The sequence below is a fragment of the Caloenas nicobarica genome, chromosome 5 (assembly GCF_036013445.1).
Source record: "Caloenas nicobarica isolate bCalNic1 chromosome 5, bCalNic1.hap1, whole genome shotgun sequence".
Taxonomy (NCBI): domain Eukaryota; kingdom Metazoa; phylum Chordata; class Aves; order Columbiformes; family Columbidae; genus Caloenas; species Caloenas nicobarica.
In genome coordinates this window covers 67,640,470-67,657,084 of record NC_088249.1, presented here as the reverse complement: position 1 = coordinate 67,657,084, position 16,615 = coordinate 67,640,470, and the positions used below count along the sequence as shown (strand labels likewise).

General features: G+C 48.1%; 2 protein-coding genes across 2 annotated transcripts in view; both read right to left on the bottom strand.

The window, feature by feature from the left end:
- Positions 1-1,115: 1,115 nt before the first annotated feature.
- Positions 1,116-16,606, bottom strand: DEAF1 (DEAF1 transcription factor). Its single transcript, XM_065635352.1, has 13 exons — positions 15,691-16,606; positions 14,742-14,839; positions 14,235-14,364; positions 13,342-13,488; positions 12,394-12,533; positions 11,657-11,722; positions 10,880-11,006; positions 8,933-9,061; positions 8,291-8,419; positions 6,025-6,275; positions 3,055-3,120; positions 1,456-1,545; positions 1,116-1,228 (listed from the first exon to the last, which is right to left on the bottom strand). The coding sequence occupies exons 1-13, from the start codon at positions 15,959-15,961 to the stop codon at positions 1,124-1,126; spliced, it is 1,749 nt and encodes a 582-aa protein (XP_065491424.1). The 5' UTR covers positions 15,962-16,606; the 3' UTR covers positions 1,116-1,123.
- The window catches only part of GATD1 (glutamine amidotransferase class 1 domain containing 1), an 82,262-nt gene continuing 80,406 nt past the window's right edge, over positions 14,760-16,615 (bottom strand). The window contains exon 13 of the transcript XR_010606253.1: positions 14,760-14,839. The gene's annotated coding sequence lies outside the window, so the exon portion shown is untranslated. The remainder of the gene's footprint in view (positions 14,840-16,615) is intronic.

Sequence of the window (16,615 nt, the reverse complement as noted above, 5' to 3'; positions counted from 1 at the left end):
TTACAGCCAAGGCGAAAAACCCCAGCAGAGAGGTGTGCATGTCCACTGAGACATTAATCTACTGAGGCATTAATCTTCAAACACCACTAAAGACATCCGATTAGCCTAAATTATTAAGGAAGAACATTAATAATTAAATAATTTTCTTGCAGTGAATGAAGCAAGTAACTTCCTAATGCTCACCACCTCTTTAATTAGTAGCTACTAAATGGCAATGACAGGACAGCTCTGCTAATGTACTCTTACTTTGGGTTTGATCAACAAGTGTGTATAAGCGCAGCTATAACAGCACGCTTGTGTAACCACAACTGGAACAGCACGCGCGTGTAAGCGCACCTGGAACAACACGCGCGTGTAAGCGCACCTGGAACAACACGCGTGTGTAAGCGCACCTGGAACAACACGCGCGTGTAAGCCCAGCTGCGCTGTAGCTGCACCCACTCCCGGCAGCCGCTTCCCACATTTATTAGCACGTTGAAGTGCTGCCATGGGAATCAAACAGCACCGCTGGGCACACTCATGCTTTCACTGCATTTTATTTAACAACATGTTATTTTTCACTCCTATTCAAGTGCAGAAGCCCCAATGTGTTCCAAATTTGCCCAGCACAGAGGGAACACACGAGAAAAAAAAAAAAAAGTCCTTCTGATGGCAAACTAAGAACTTGCACTGACTTTACCAAGGCAATTAAATAAACCAAAGGAAGGCTCATTTCTTTTTTCAAACAAGAGGTAGGGAGGCACAGGGAAAAGGAAACAGTGGCAAATCTCTTTGCATCACCTGCTTTAGATCCATCTCAAGAGAGATGATGAGGGTGCTGTAATCCACATGGTGGAGGTTCCAGTCTGGAAACGGTGAAGCCGAGGGTGGCTCCCAGCTGCCAGGCCACACTTAGGAGGGGCTTGTTTCTTCCAGATGAGGTTTTCACAGTCTCTGTGCTATTCAAAGTTTTGGAGGAGGATCGGGAGTAGGCAAATGCTGTCACAGTATCAAAAAAACTCTCTCAAAAATGAGTTTGCTAGTGCGAAGAGTGTGGTTTGTAATGGACAGACCGTTCACGCTGGGCAGCCGATCCAGCCGGCTGCCCCACGCTGTTGGTGAACGGCTGAAGAGGTAGCTGTGCTCAGACGGTGACTTTCTCCATGACGCTGTCCGCGACGTGCACCTCGTCGGCTTGCACCGTCACCGCGGCTGACTGGCCGCAGATGTGCTGGTGGTCCTTCCAGTCCTGTGAGGGAAGAGCAGACGGGAAGGCCGTGAGGGGAAAGGGCCCTTGGAAAGCTGCAGCTGCACAAGCAAACGTGCTCCGGCTGCCTGCACGACACAGCAAGTTCCGCTGCCCTTTCCTCTGGCCGTGCTGAGGCCCAGCATGCAGAGCCATCCAGCTCTCCCCAGGTCATGCAGCCCCAGCCCTCTCCCCACAGCTGAATCTGCAACCCACAAACAAGCACATACCTTGCGCTGGCAGAACGTGGAGCAGTAGTTGACTTTATGGCATCCTGTGCACTCATTCGTTGCCTCACGGCCACAGTTGACACAGGACTGCTGTGAAAACGGACAGTAAAGTGACCACGTCAGAGATAACAACACCACAGACATCACCGAGGCGTAACACGGCCACTGCAATACCACATAATGCAGGAGCAGTGGTAAATTCCCAATATATCCTGAACACGTGAACACAAATGGGCCTTCAGAGACCCATTCTCCTCACCATTTTAGCAGGGATCACTTTGGGAAATTAAATGTACCTTAGTTTCCCTTTCTGGTGGGCTCTTCAAAAACCCTTCAAAACCGTGGCTGAGACACTGAGTGGTCACGGAAATCTGGCCACAGCACCCCAGGGACGCCAGGTTACTGCAGGGCTGGTGTGTTCAAACTGCACCGTACAGGCTGCGCACAGGCCAGCAAGAGTCAAGCCCAGAGTTCATCTCCAATTTAAAGGCACATTTGGTTGTTTTTTGAGAGGAAAGAGGGATCAGCTCCTACAGGCTGAGCAGGCTGGTCCCTTTGCAGTCAGCAGCACAACTACATAAACCATGTCCAACAGGGAAACAGAAGACAGAGGAGTAAAATTAAGGCTATAACAGGAGCAAGGACTTGAACCTCAGAGTAAGGCGAGAGAGGATACATGGATGGAAAAATCACACCTGGCTTTTAAAGGATGTTTTTGTGTCTATCACTTTAATCTTGTATCAGTGACATCAATTAACATAACCTGTATATTTAGCTGGAAATATCACTGAACTATCACAGAAATCAGCACTTCGCAGAGCATTCTGTTTCCAGCTCATTAAATTACTGACAAATCATTAGCACGTCGGAGCAGTGGTGCGAGGCCCTGACAGGACGCGTTTCTCGGCTGTGAAAGTGTCACCAGCGTCTTCAGTTCCACCAGCTCTTTGAGCATAACCAATCTAAGAGCGCCCTGATTAACACCCTCTGCTCACGTCTCACCAGTGTCCCTACAACTAATGGCTGGTGTGACTGAACTATATTTGTATTCCTGATGTAGAGCCACCAAAAAGGGGCTTAAAAGTTCCTTGCAAAGCCTGTCCCAAGGGGATACCTGATTGAGGCTTTTCATAACCTGAACAGTCTTGGAAAACGTTGAAAACACAGTGCGTGCAGTTGTAGCTGGAGCTCCTAGGAAGACTGTTTAATACCACATACAGCTGTACGCCTTAAATCCTGGGTCCTGAACTAACTCAACTCATACTCCCGTTCCCAAAGCCAGAGGGAATCCTGCAGTTTTAAAAACCAGCTCACAGGACAAAAAGGAAGAAGTTTCCTCCCTATGACATCTGGTGGCAGCTGCAGCCCTCAGGGGACGGAGGTGGATTAACCTGGCCAGACGATGAAAAAGGATCAGGAAGACCTGGGGAAGGGGACACACTGCTCAAACAGCGCGTTAAGAGCTGCGGTCTCAGCCAGAAGGCAAGGCCAGATGCACAACACTGACTTCGCAGCAACAATAAAACACTCTGCATCTTTAAATGGAACAAAACAAAGAACAAAAGACTCTTCGTGAAATATGAGGCATCCCCAGCTTACCTTGATGATGATTTCCGTTTTCCCATCCACATCTTCTGTTTGTTGAAATAACTGGTTCTGATATTGCTGCAAGGAAAAAAATAAAACACCACTTATCATTTCAGAGCCACAGTAAAAAGAAAAAAACACCGCCCCACACAAAATACAAAACCAAACCGACAACAGACAGACAAAATTAACACACTTAAGACTTTAGAAACAGCATCAATCATCCCCATTATTCCTCTTTTTAATAAAAGCATGAAAGGGCTTTCAAAGAGGTTTTGAATGCCGCAGTCCTCCGGGGGGACTTTCAAAGGACACTTTGGGTGTGTCGCACGTTTACTCCAAACCAGTTCAGGTCCAAGCAGGTGCTGCTGGGGGACAGGAGTCGTAAACCAAAGGACTTCAAAACCGATCCCAGTTTGACTACGTGCTAACCCTGATTTAAATTTATTTGCACCAGTTAAAAAGTAAGAAAAGCCCCAAACCCCCACCTTCAGGCAAAGCAGGTTTATCCAGGAGTGACTATGACCCGACATATAAGGAGATTAAAGGCTTAATTTACAAGTGTCTCTATGACCTGACATTGCAGTATTTATTCTCCTGTGAAATCACAACCTTCAAAACCTTCATATTACCATGACATGAATTCAAATTAATAGGGAGATGGAGGAGGCAGCCGGGAAACCTCTTGCTGTGATTGGGTTCTGCCATTATTTGACAAATACGCAAGACCAGGCTAATTAGCAGGACAGGACCCCAGCACGGCACCCCCAGCGCTCCCAGCACTGTGCAGGCAAACCGTGAATCACATGAAGGGAAATGCCAAAATTACCATTCGGAAAACCAAAATCGTGTCCAAGCCATAAGCCAGGGAATACACCGGCAAGCTCAAGGTGTGGCCTCTGGCCTAAGAATCAAACCTGCTGTGTCTCGGGAAGAACATGATGCGTTAAGGGCAGTGAGCACTGGCCGCGGGGAAGCTGGGACTGCACGCCTCATGCTGCAGCCTGGGCTGGCAGGACGTGAGCAGAGAGAGGATCAGGCCAGACACGTCCAGATCTCTCACAAAACCGGCTCCAGAAAACTGATAACCTCCAATTCCCAAGTGTTCTCCCTGCTGCTTTGAGGTACACAAGCCATTATTTGCTGACTAGAGCTACATTTCTTAAACACTCAAACCTTTTTAGGTTAATTTCATACTCTCTAGCTCTGAATTGGTTTAATCTTTCTAAAAAGGAATTCAGTCGGCCCAGCTGTTAGCTTGTTTAATCTTCCACCTTGTTTCCAATGGGCCGGGCTCCGAAGGCATCACTGCATTACAAGAACTGAGCTATTTCCATTAAAACACTGGTCAGATTTCAATACTGATTCTTCTAAATTTATACAGAAAAACTGTTTAACACATTGCCTGAATATCTTTACTGTCTTTCAGCAATGTCTCCTGGCACAGAATTTGGGCAGTTCATGTATTCTCCCCCTTCAAAAGTTTATCTGATATAAACTGTGGCTTAATGCACACTCAAAAAAATTACATTAATCCATTCCTTTGGGCCAGTCCTGCAAACTATCAAATGTCTCTCACAAGAGACACTGAGCCTTTGTCGCCCCCCTCACTCTCTTCCTAAATGTTTTTCCCTAAATCAAAAACTGCAGCAAAACGAACACTCTGATGTAACAAAGGTCAGATACACTCTGTCACAAGGTAATTGATAATGAGGGTAGAGAACTTTCTCTTGAAGTCCTGACAGAGCAGTTGTATTTAATCCCAGGCAAAATACTGCATTTCAGAAAAAGCTTAAAAATATTTTTATATTTTTATTTTTTGTAATGAGCATAACGCGTTTTAGACGTCAATATAAACACTGAGCTAGACGGTTTATGGTTCGTTTTTCTTTCAGCATGTCCTTCCCCAAGACTCCTAAGTAACATAAATGTAACTTCTATTTGGTGTTTGCCGATCTAAAGTGGAACACAGCTGAGAACCAGCCCGTTCCCAGCAGATTTCTTTAATCCTGTCCTAAGTCACCCTTCCTGGAAGAGCTGAGTCCATAGCTCCATTACAATTAATCTGTTGTGCCTTTGCTCTGTAGCTCTGATACAATGTCACAATCCTTCACTTCTAAACACCTGGGAACATCCTGCTGCACAGAAATTCACAAAACAGAGATAAAGCCCCTGTTTCCTTTGTATTAAACTGGTCCAGCAAAAATCAACAGCAGCCAAGGGCTGCTCACTCATCTCACTTCACTGTCAGAAAAAGCGGTTTGACCACACGCGCACTCAGGGTGGGAAAGAGACCTGTGTTACAAATCAGAGAAACGTTCATCACATCTGAACAGTGCCTTTGGCCAACACGAAAGCAGACAGCCCATTATTTGACATTTATTGCAATTACTTCCATGCTAGCCCTCCAGAAACCTGGAGTTTTTGTCAAATACGGAATTCACTGGAATTCAGAAATAGCTACTTGCAATCTCGTCCGGACGGTTCCAGCAGCCAGCACGCAGCCACAAGCTTCAGAATTGATATTTGGCTATTAAAACAATACCACAAGCAAGTGTGTTTATTGAACATCTTGCTGTTCTTTATATCCCTCTGCCTCTTGAGGCCATCGAAAGCCTCCAGCAGCCCCGCTCACGCAACATGCCGAAAGCAGCCGCCGCGCAGCAGAACGCCCACCGGCTTCCCTACGCCAGGACTCAGCGGCCACGTCTCAGAAATCGAGGGATGGCTGACGGGAGAGCTCAGGACTTGGAATACCCAATGGTTTGGATCACCAGCCTACTGCCCACTGCTCCTGGAATCCCAGAGCACTCTGTTCCTTTCCCCATGATACAAGTAACTCAGATTTCTCTTGGTAACACTGCCCTCGAGACATCGAGGAAAAATTTCTAAACCAGTGAAAACCAGCGAGGTACCGCTGTTCATCCCTCAGCCAAAACGATGCCCGTGGCTGAGTCACCTCCCCTCCTCTGGCATAATTACCTCTTTCCTCTCCACATCAGCTTGGATTTTGGCTTGTGTGACGGCCGCCTCGCGGAAGGAGGAGCTGGCCTGCTTGGCCTGCTCAATGAGCGTCTTCAGCTGCTGGGCGGTGCTGAGCAAGGAGTTGACCATCTCCTCCAAGTACAGCCAGCTGCGCTGCTCCGTCACCTCCAGCCCGTTCACCACCGAGGGCGAGATGGCTTTGGTGGGGGTGGTGGGGGGCACCGCCAGGGCAGGGAGCGAGGTTAACACTGAACGGGAAGGAAGAAAAGGAAAATACAGAGAATTAGGGCATTTGTTTCCATAAAGTGGGGAGTTTTGTTATTGTTGCGTTGCTTGGTTGCCTTTTTAAAAATATGGTCTGCAAAAATTTCCCATCTGGCTAAGTTTGTGCTAAACAGACCTACCTTCTGTGACCCAAAGTGCAGAACAAGCCCTTGGGGCACTCTCAAACCCAGAGGACAGAGGAACATGTACTCGTAATCTTATGGTTTATCTGGGAAGAAATGGACACCTCCCAGCACTGGGAGAAGCACAACTAGGCAGAGAAAGCAGCATTCCCAGGGACTCCTCTGCCATAATCATCGCAACGTTCCACCTAATGTTTCCTTTAACTATCCCTAAGTGAGGTTTAAATAAGTTATTTGGCGATGCAAAACATCAAGTTTTCTGCGATATTCTAATGTCACTACACAGACATCAATTCTCAGGTTGCAACGCTACAAAAAATAGGCACCGACCCACTCCACACCCCTCTGCGCTTCCCAAATTCTGATCTTAACCATAACCCTGGCCCAAGACTGGAATAAACCCGCTCCTCGGTAAAGCACCTGCAGACACACGAGGCTTCTTCCAAGACTGCCCTGAACACTGAGTGTCTTCCCAGACAGCAACTCATCAAAGTGTATTAACCACTTAACCCTTTTGGAGTCACATCTGGTAGTTTCACAGGCAAGCAGCAAATGCTGAAGGAATCCAGCACAGATGTGGAGACGGAGTAAGTCTCAAAACCCACAGTGTTGCAGGTCCCTTTGCTGACAGACAGCATTGCAAGTTCACCCTGCAGGTAACCTGACATTTTACCCTCAATGGCCCTTAATTAAAATAGTAATTTCAATCCACATGCACATGACTGGGGTAGAACTATTTGCACTTAGATATGAGGAAGAGATAAATGGTCTCTTATCAGGAGCTGTTTGCACAACAGCCTTTCCCACTGCTACGTTTCCTGCACAGTATTTATCCCAGCACGGCATTTGATAACTTATCTGAGAGGAATTACTTCCAGTTCCTCATTTGGCCATAGATATATCAGTATTCACTAGTGAAAAAAAAAATCAGTGTTTAATTAGTAACATCAAGATCTGACTAAGAGCTAAAACACCACCAAGGTTTCATTCTGGACAGGGCAGGAATTCAACGGTGCTGCTCTGAATCAGTAAATAAAAGGTCACACAGAGGGGAGAGCACGGGCTTTAAAAAAGCCTTCAGACTGCATAAAGGAATAGAACATGTTCACGGGATCTGTTCCTGATGCCTGAGAGGATAGAAACAGGGATCGAAACCTCCTTGTACAGCTCCTTGTGTCAGCAAGATCAGTACCAGAGTCACTTCACACAGTCACAGAAATTAGAGAAGTAAAAGGCCTGTAAATCGTCAAATCCACCCTGCAGGCAGTGCAGACTGGCCCCAGCTCTACCTCTGGTCCAGGCTCGATAGAAACACATAAAGAACAACACTCCCAGTTTGCAATTCCAGCTTCTTCAACACTCCCAGTTTCTGTCGGTACAGGCAACGCTCAAACAGCACCGTAGTTCACTTAATGTGTCCGTCAGCTCGACAAACGAAAGGTCATTAAGGTATCAGGGGATTCATAAAGAGATGGGGAATGTTTAGAAAGCTTCTGTGAGATAAATTTAAAGGTCTCCTCGGATCAAATGCTAAATAAATATTTCACCACAGTGCCCAAGTGGTGAGAAAAGCCTTGAAGTGAAAGCCTGTGGACAGGCAGGGGGACTGCAGGGTGATTTAGGCAGCAGGATCACAACAGCTCCTCTGGTAGAAACCAACAAATCAAAGTTCTCAAAACCAGAGTGAGAAACTCTCCACAGAGTGGAAAATCCGCTTGTCCAAATCTTAATAACCGCAAAACTCATAAGCAAAACAGCCAAGTTTATTTTTCTGCCTCAGTCTTCACCTTTGCTGAGAAAGATGAGAGAGTAAATGGAAGCACTGCTGTCCCTCACACCATGGAGATAAAACGTACCGATTTTGGGGTGAGCCGTTGGCAGCGCAGCTTCAGGAAACGGGGAGATCTGGCAGTTGTCCTGGTAACTGGGGTAGTGGGGCTCGGGGTGACTGACCCGGCACGGCTGCTGCACGTTGGCGTCCTGAACTGCACAACAACAACGGCATCACAACCATCCTGTAACAGCTGGCAAGCATTTCTTACAACCTCATGTATCCAGCAAATGGAAAGAACTTAAATGTACGTCATGCATTTATATTTTGCTTCATTTCTTCTGACATTTTTCAGCATTTATTCAGGATTTTTCACTCAGTTTCAACACTCAGCTACTTTGGGGGGTTTTTGGTAGTATTTTAGGACAAAGGAGGAGTAAAATAAAGACAGAGATGACTATAAACCCCTAGAACTCAGCAGAGGTGTATATCAGCAGCTGGAACATCTGCACAAAACTTTTAACTTCTTTTGTGCAACTGCTGAGACTTCACGCTGCTGAAATCATTTCAAGGGAAGGACAGCAGGTTATTCAGAGTCCCTCTGTTAACTCTTGAGAAATAGATCCTTCGTGCAGCATTCAGAACGCTGCTTCCCCTAGCAAGGGGCACCCAAACCCTTTTTTCTCCTTCTCAGGGATGTCTGGCAGACAAACACCTGAACTCTTACCAGCGGCTCCAGTGAAAACGTCTCCCTGGGACGGACTTTCCGAGATAATCGCTGTGGCTTCCACTGTGGATGTACGGTCGAAGGTCAGGGCGCCGGAGGTAGTGATCTGTCCGGAGGGTGTCACGGTGACTGGAAATATTAGAAGGATTTTTGTAATTAACACTCAGCGCAGAGGCCTCGGCTGTTCAGCTCTTGATTTCCCTGTTCTGAGTCACCCACAGTCAGGGAACCCACAGATCAGGAACTGGCCTGTGATGCCCCAGTTTGGATCACACCTGTGACCAGTACAACTGGAAATGGGATTAAAAGCCCCGTTTGGCTTCTGCAGGCGCTGCTCTGCTCAGCCTCTGGGTGTACGAGGCCAGAACGTTCACTCACAGCAACTGCCTCCCAAATCACCAACTTTTTAATTACTATATGATCAAAAACTTAACACCTACTGCAAAGATCCAGCGGGGCCACAAAACCCATCAGTTTCTGGTTGATCCTAATTGATTACAACTTTAGCAAGAGTGGTTCTTGCTACTTAAAGCAACATTAAAACCTGTGGATTACAACTAATTCTATGAGAGTTTGGTGAGCTGGACAGTTTTAGCTGTCTGTCTACACAGTGATTTAACAGGCTTGCCCAATGCAAGGAACAAATCACAAAATCCTTTCGGATAAATATACCTGAGTGGCTCCAAAATGTTTAAAATCCTTTTTAAACAGGATTAATTAATCTGGCACCATTATTTGGTAACTGGCAGATTCTGTGCCACACTGCTCAGTCAGAAGGATCTTTTCGCAAACAATAATTCAATTTCGATACATTGAGGAAACAGATTTTTGCCTGGTGAAACATGCAGCTGCCACCAGAACACGCAGAGCTCCTCTGCCAATGCCAGCGAGCAAACGTGCAGCCTCCCAGCCCCTCACACTAGCGAAGCAATACAGATTCAACCTCTCTGGGGGATTAAAAAAAAGAAAAACCAAAACAACTCTACAGAATCCTTGTGTATTTCTTTTCCTGCTGTTGCTGCTAATCTAATCTCATCTCATCTCACTTCTGGCTGTTCTGTTTTGGATTTCTATTGCTTCCTCCCCAATTCACTTTGCTGTGTTACCATCCAGATGACACCAGCGTGAGGGGAGCAGGAGGGACACAGGGATGTGACTGCGAACGTGTGAGCTGGATGAGCTTGCAAATTAATTTCTGTTCTCACACAGATGGTTTGACAATCAAAACCAGGACGTAACAAAACGTCTCCCGAATGTTAGAGAGGAATCTGCGGATGAAAGCATCACCTTCTGCCTCTTCCATAAACAACTTTCAGGCTCTGGAATTCATTGCAGCTGCACAGAACCTACTTTGTATGAATTTCAATAAATAGTAAAAAGCTTATTCCACAGCCCCCACCAGCTTCTAAAGGACAAAAGTTAAGTTCAGGGGGTGGCACGGGGATTTCGGGCAGAGCGGAGAAGGGCCAGTATTGCCCTCAACCTCGTTTCAACAGGAGGAAATTTCTCAATAGTCATTTGTGACAAATCCCCGTGACACCCACTCGGGCTCAAGGGCAGGACCCCGCTGCTCCCCCCGCGGCCTGGCCGAGCGAGCAGCCAAAAGGGGAAAATAACCCAGAGCTCAAAATAGGAAACCTACTGCTCACTGCAAAAGGACATTAAGATGCTTAAAAAGGAACCTCCTGAGGTTAGAGTTGCATTTTTTTCCTACCTGACTTGCAGTCCAGATGTGGCAACACTGTGCTAGTTTCTACAAAATAGGAAACACAATTACCTAAAGACACTGAGCTGATAAAAGTGTCCAATGAAAGGAAGTGGCAAAAAAAAAGAGACATTTTCCTCAGCTGGTTAGTTCTGAGGGGCCACTGATGGGTAGAAAAGATCTGCTGGGGCAATTCTTCTTCAAAAAAGAGCAGCGATTTTCACCAGGAGAAAGCAACCTACATGTGGCGGCAGCTGTGGCAGGAAGCAGAGTGATGTTTTTGGGGCAGTCCTTCTTCACTGGAGTCGCAGGCATTTCATTTTCTTTTTTCCGCCTTTTATATGGCACAAAGAGTCGTACAGGGCCACTCTAGGGAAAAACAAACAAACAAAAAAGCGAATGCATTAGCTGAGGCAGCTCTTTGGAGACTTTGAGTTTACTCTCATCTTCCCAGAACAAGAGTGAGGGGAAGGCAGGAAGCAATTAATTAGTTTCAGGTGTAAGAAACAAGCAAATCATCCAGTTCACAGCAGAAAAGAAATGCAGAACATTTGTTCAAGTCAAGCTAAAGACTTCTGCTTTCAGGACTTTAACCTCAGTTTTGAAACAAACAAGAAACCAAACTCCAAACCAATCCACAAACCCAAGCAGTTTAATACGAAAATATGATCCAACATAGCATATTACATTACTTCCTTATAAATCATTTCTGCCAGCTCAAAAAATGCGAATAAAAAATCACATATAGCTTTGACACCCCCGCAAAAGGCATTTTATGTAAATACATTATTTAGAAAAGAAAAAAAGAAGACGAGAAAGCAATAACTGTACCCCAGTTTTACTGAGGCTGCTACGCAGCAGCGCGAGCAGCTCCTCACCTCCTTTATGAAGCACAGAAAAAGCTGCAACCACAGCCCTGGTCAGCATGTCTAGGACACTCACAACCTGCTCACCAATGGCTGAGGCAGCTCCATTGATCAATTGTTTTTAAACCAATGCATGTAAAACCTACAACTCACCAGAGTCATGTCGTCGCAGCAAGCAGCACAAGTACAAGAGGCAGCGTGAGGATTTAAAATCCCATCCTGAAATTAGAAGATTACTAGTTCAGCGTTAGAGTCACCCAAACACTAAAAGATTTAGTGCTTTTTTAGGGTTTTTTTCTGCTAAGAGATTCAGACGGCTCCCAGAAAGATGCACCGACTCCCTCCTATGGGCCCTGCACAATCACAGAGACCAGCTCCGCTCCACCATGGTGATGGGGTGAGCGGACAGGAGAGTGAAGAACGAACGAACAATTTTCAAATCAAAAGGCAAGGACACGTGAATTCGAGACTTTATCAAGTTTCTGCCCAAGCAGAGAGGAACTGTCAACCTAATGGCACTGCCCAGTTCTCCAGGAGACTCCTGGACACTGCAGGAAATAAAGGACCCCAAAAAACACTCGGTGTATGGTGCAAGTGAAGAATATGTTTGCCAGGCAAGTAGAACAGAGCAGGTCAGGGTACTGAGTTACAGTCTCATGGGTCAGAGCTCACTTCTCAGCTTGAGCGACCCAGCCCAAGGCTGCACTTCATCCTGCAGAAACCGTAACCCCTTCTCAAGCACAAGCAAGATTTGTATTGTGCTATTTGAAAACACATCTAGAAAAATTCCTCCCACATCACTGATTCTCAACCAAATCAAAATGTTGTTTCTGCATAGCCCCACACCTCTGTCCCTGCCAGCAGAATGGAGGAAGCAAACTTAACCTTACGTGAATAAGGCACTGCAGGGGCCGCCCGGCATAGCGGATGCTCCTCTTCCAGTCCTTGCTGCTGGCCCGTCCCGCCATCGCTTCAAACTCCGTGGGGCTGTACCAGTTGTCCCCTTGCTTAATGCACCTACCGCGGCCTCCTGAAATGAAACAGAAAAAATAAATTGTTAGTAAAGGTTAAGAATTGTTTTGCCATTTTCCTAAAGAAGCAGATACTGAAATCGCTGGACACAATAGCAGTTAATCTGCAGCAATCACCGCACAGGCCCATTTGCTACTTCTCATCACTCCAGGACAACTGTGCCCATTTATTATCTCGGCTGTGACAATGACTGTGCTTGTTTAGCGAGCGCCAACTTTGGGCCTCGCCAGTGCATCAAAAGGCTAGAAAAAATTACTCATCTACAAGAAAGACAGGCTTTCTTGGATAAACACTCTGAATTTAAAGCCCTTCCTTAATTTGCACTTAAATTTCTAATCCTTCTGGTCGTGAGGCAAACTGTGCCCACGAGGCGAGCGCTGCGCAGTCAGCCCTGCTGACACAACTGCTGCTGCTGCCTCCTCAGCTTCCCCACAGGGACAAAAGAGACGAGGAGGGGCCAAGGCCGCTCCTGAGTCCCATTAGGAGACAAGCTCTCTAGTTTCCGTTCCAGCAGGGATTCTTTGGAGCTTTGCAGAAACACGACTCTCCTTCTGAGACAAAAAGAATGTTAGAGGAGTCAACCTATTACCAGGGAGACTCACTGCACAGCAGCCCGTATCTTCACAGATTTAAGAAAAAAGTTTAAAAGCCTCTGAAGAAAGAGCAAAATGGAAGAGAATGATAATATCCAAAGGGACTAGGCTGGCTAGGAAACTGTCTTTTTTCCTTCACGATCGGCCCTTAAAATAGCCTGATCAAAAGTGCACGAGGAGCTGTCACGCCTCATCCCCCGAGGCCGTTGTTACCTGAGCCGAGTCTGTTTTTATACAGAATGCCGCTGATGTTCCGGCACCTCACCGGGAGCTCGTTCTCATACACAGATGGGTCCCAGTTATACTTGGTTCCAGTTTTCTCTTGGACAGATGTTAAAGGGGTAGGAGGAGATTGCGGTCCTTTGAAAAAACAGAAAAGAAAGGTGACAGCGACCAAAAGGCACGCTGGCTGCTCTGCCACACTCTCAGTAACTGAAGCAGCTGACGCCTCTACAGCAGCAATGTCAGTTACAGGGCACACCACAAAAAATTCAGCTTGAACCTTCTGAAAACGACTCAAAATAAAGCAAAAGGCATCTTAGGAAAGATGCTCTAAGCAGCCGATCCTGTGAGGGGTTTGGAGCACTCAAGGTTTGCCACGACATCCTGTGGGCACGAAGGGAACTGCCGAGCAGCCGTGAGCAAAAGCCTTCGCAGTAACGACATCAGCTATTGCCACACTCAAATATCGACAAGCAGCCCGAATGGAGATAAAACTATATTCAAGGATAATTTCAAAAGAATCCACATGCAGAACTAGGAGACTTGCATATTAACATGATCCATCTGCCTTTGGGGGTGGGATGGGTGTATAAAGGCATCTGACAGCCCTGCAGCAGGGCAAGATTCTTCAAGAAGCTTATTTGCAAGGGTTAGGGCAAAGAAGAAGAAAATGAAATATATTTCTGACAGGAGAAAAAAAAAAGCCATCTAAGTATTCCTCTACTCCCAAGAAATACAAGTACTATGTGAAGAGGAGACAAATGATCCTTATAAGGCAACTGCATATTACTATGCACATAATGTTTTTTAATCCTAGAAACACAAAGTGGAGAAAAAGCGAACCCTCCGGGAGGATGACACTTCACACCCGGACTGCCTCATACCTGGGGTGAGAGGCGCCGACGGCCCCTTCAGCCCGGTGGTTTCTACAATGCTGCCGTCCGTGTGAACCACGATGAGCGTGGCTTTCTCAGTGTTCAAGCTGTCCCCGATTTGTAGGGCCGTCCTCCCAGACTGTAGAAGAAATAAAGAGTTTAAACTGACAGAGTTAAAATACCAATGTATTTCAGTATTCCCCCAAAACCTCTCAAATGTACCCTAAACCACCAATCAGCCTGGCAGTTATTAGGTCAGTTTTTGAGGTTTCAGCCAACCAAATTCAAAGGTTACATGTTCCAGGTCACCAGTTCCATTACAGAATGAGTATATAGGGGTGGAAAGATAAAAAAAATCTCTAAGTGATAAAGAAAAGAATGTATGTCCCTCAGATTATGGCTTTGTGGCTTAAACCTGTATACTGCAATGAAAATGTATCTTTGACTTTACTACAGCTTGATTGCAAATCCTCATTTACACTTTGCTAAGGCCCTTGAATGAAAGGACGGACTCACCAGCACATGTCCTGAAATCGAAGCTGCATTTGCCACAGATGTAGTGAACACATTGTCTGCGGAGGCACCGACGTTGGCCACTGTCACCGTGGTGACTTCTGAAATGTAAAACAGACATGTTAATTTTTTGCTGCACCCAGAGAGCCTGATAAACACCTGACTATAGACTTGTATTTTCTTCTTCCTTCCTATTCAAAATTAATTTTATTTTTCCTGACAGCTTTATTATAAGCACAAGGATTCTGATTTTTACTAAGCTTTGGGCTGAACATGCTTTAACCTCCTTGAGACCACAACAGTAGTTATCAGCATGTGGTGAACTACAGGAAAAACGAATATTGCATCTGTGCTAAAAACCCTCAAATTGTGATGATTTTATTAATAGCGGGGTGACTGGCAAACATCAAGATAAAGAGAACGACTGCCTCCCCCTCTGCTATGTATTAATCTCTAGGGTGCCATTCCCTGTATGCTTGGTCTGGTTAAAACCTGCCCGAACTCACAGCGCAGTCTTTCTGTGATACATAGATATCGGGCTGTCTGGCTGAAATCAGCGGGTTTTCAGTGCCTCATGGGGGGCAGGAGGGGAAAACCAGCACAGGAGCTCCCATGGAGATGCCCATCTAGGCATGAAGGGCTCTGAAATTCCCTGCGCATCGGGACTTGCCTTCAAAGTTCTGCATGTTTCAGGGCACTTTGTTAGCGGGACAAAGGGTCAAAGTCATTTTAAATGCACAAAGCCGGCTCTTGCGCGTTTCACAGGGGGGAAACCGACATGTCGTGTAACAGGGGTGTAATGCTGCAAGAGCCGCGGCTGGGACCTGCCCTCTCCTGAGGTCAGCCGGCCGCCGGCAGCGCCGCGGGCAGCGGGCGCGGGCCCCCGCCGCTGCGGGCCGGGGCAGCCGGCGGGGCGGAGGCGGCCGCGCATGCGCGCTGCGCCCGCCCTGACCTGCGAAGGCGGCGGCGGCCTCGTCGGCGCTCGGCAGGGGCTCGGCTCCCATCTCCATGTGCTCGGCATCTGCCGCCATCACCGTCACCGCCGTCACCTGCGCCGCCGCCGCCGCCTCCTCCTCCTCCTCGGGGTCCGGCTCCGGCTCCGACTCCGAGGCCGCCGTTTGAGGCGGCTGCTGCTCGGGTCCTGCCGCAGCCGCCACTGCGGCCGCCACTGCGGCCGCCTCCGCTAAGCCCAGCTGCTTCGCCGCCGAGTCGGCGTCCTCCATCCGAGGCGTGCGGCGGGCGGGGGCAGCCGAGCCCGCCCGAGCGGGCCCAACGCCCGCCGCTGCCCCCCGAACGCCGCCGAGTCCCGCGGGGTGGGGGGGGGGCCGGTCCTCCGGGGTCACTCGAGCGCTTTTCGGCGGGCTGCCGAGCGGCGCCGAGCTCGCCCGAGCGCTTCCGAACGTGTTCCCCGGGCGGAATCGAGCGCTTCCGAACCGCTTCCGATGGTGCCCGAAGTGTCCCGAGTCTTCCCAGGCCTGGGCCGAAGGCGATCGATGGTTCCCGACGAGCGGGGCCCGCGTTTCCTGCCGGCTGGCCAATCCCAGGGCAGGACGCAGCCGAGCCCGGCCGAGTCCGTAGAAGCGCGGCCCGAAGCGGTACCTGACAGAGAGGGTGGGGAACCCGAGCCCGCCCGAACAGGGCCGAGTCCCCGAGCGGTCCGGCCCAGAGGGTCGAAGAATACCGAGCTCGCCCGAGCCCTTTCCGATCGCGCCCGAAGGCGGGAGAGGCGGACGCGAGAAAAGCCGAGCGGTGCCGAGTCCTCTCCGATCGCGCCCGAATTCCCCTTCGCCGGCCCGAACGGAGACGCCCGAACGGGCAGTGCCCGAATCCGCCCGAAAGCGGCCGAACCGGGCCGAGCGCTCCGATCGCACCCGAAG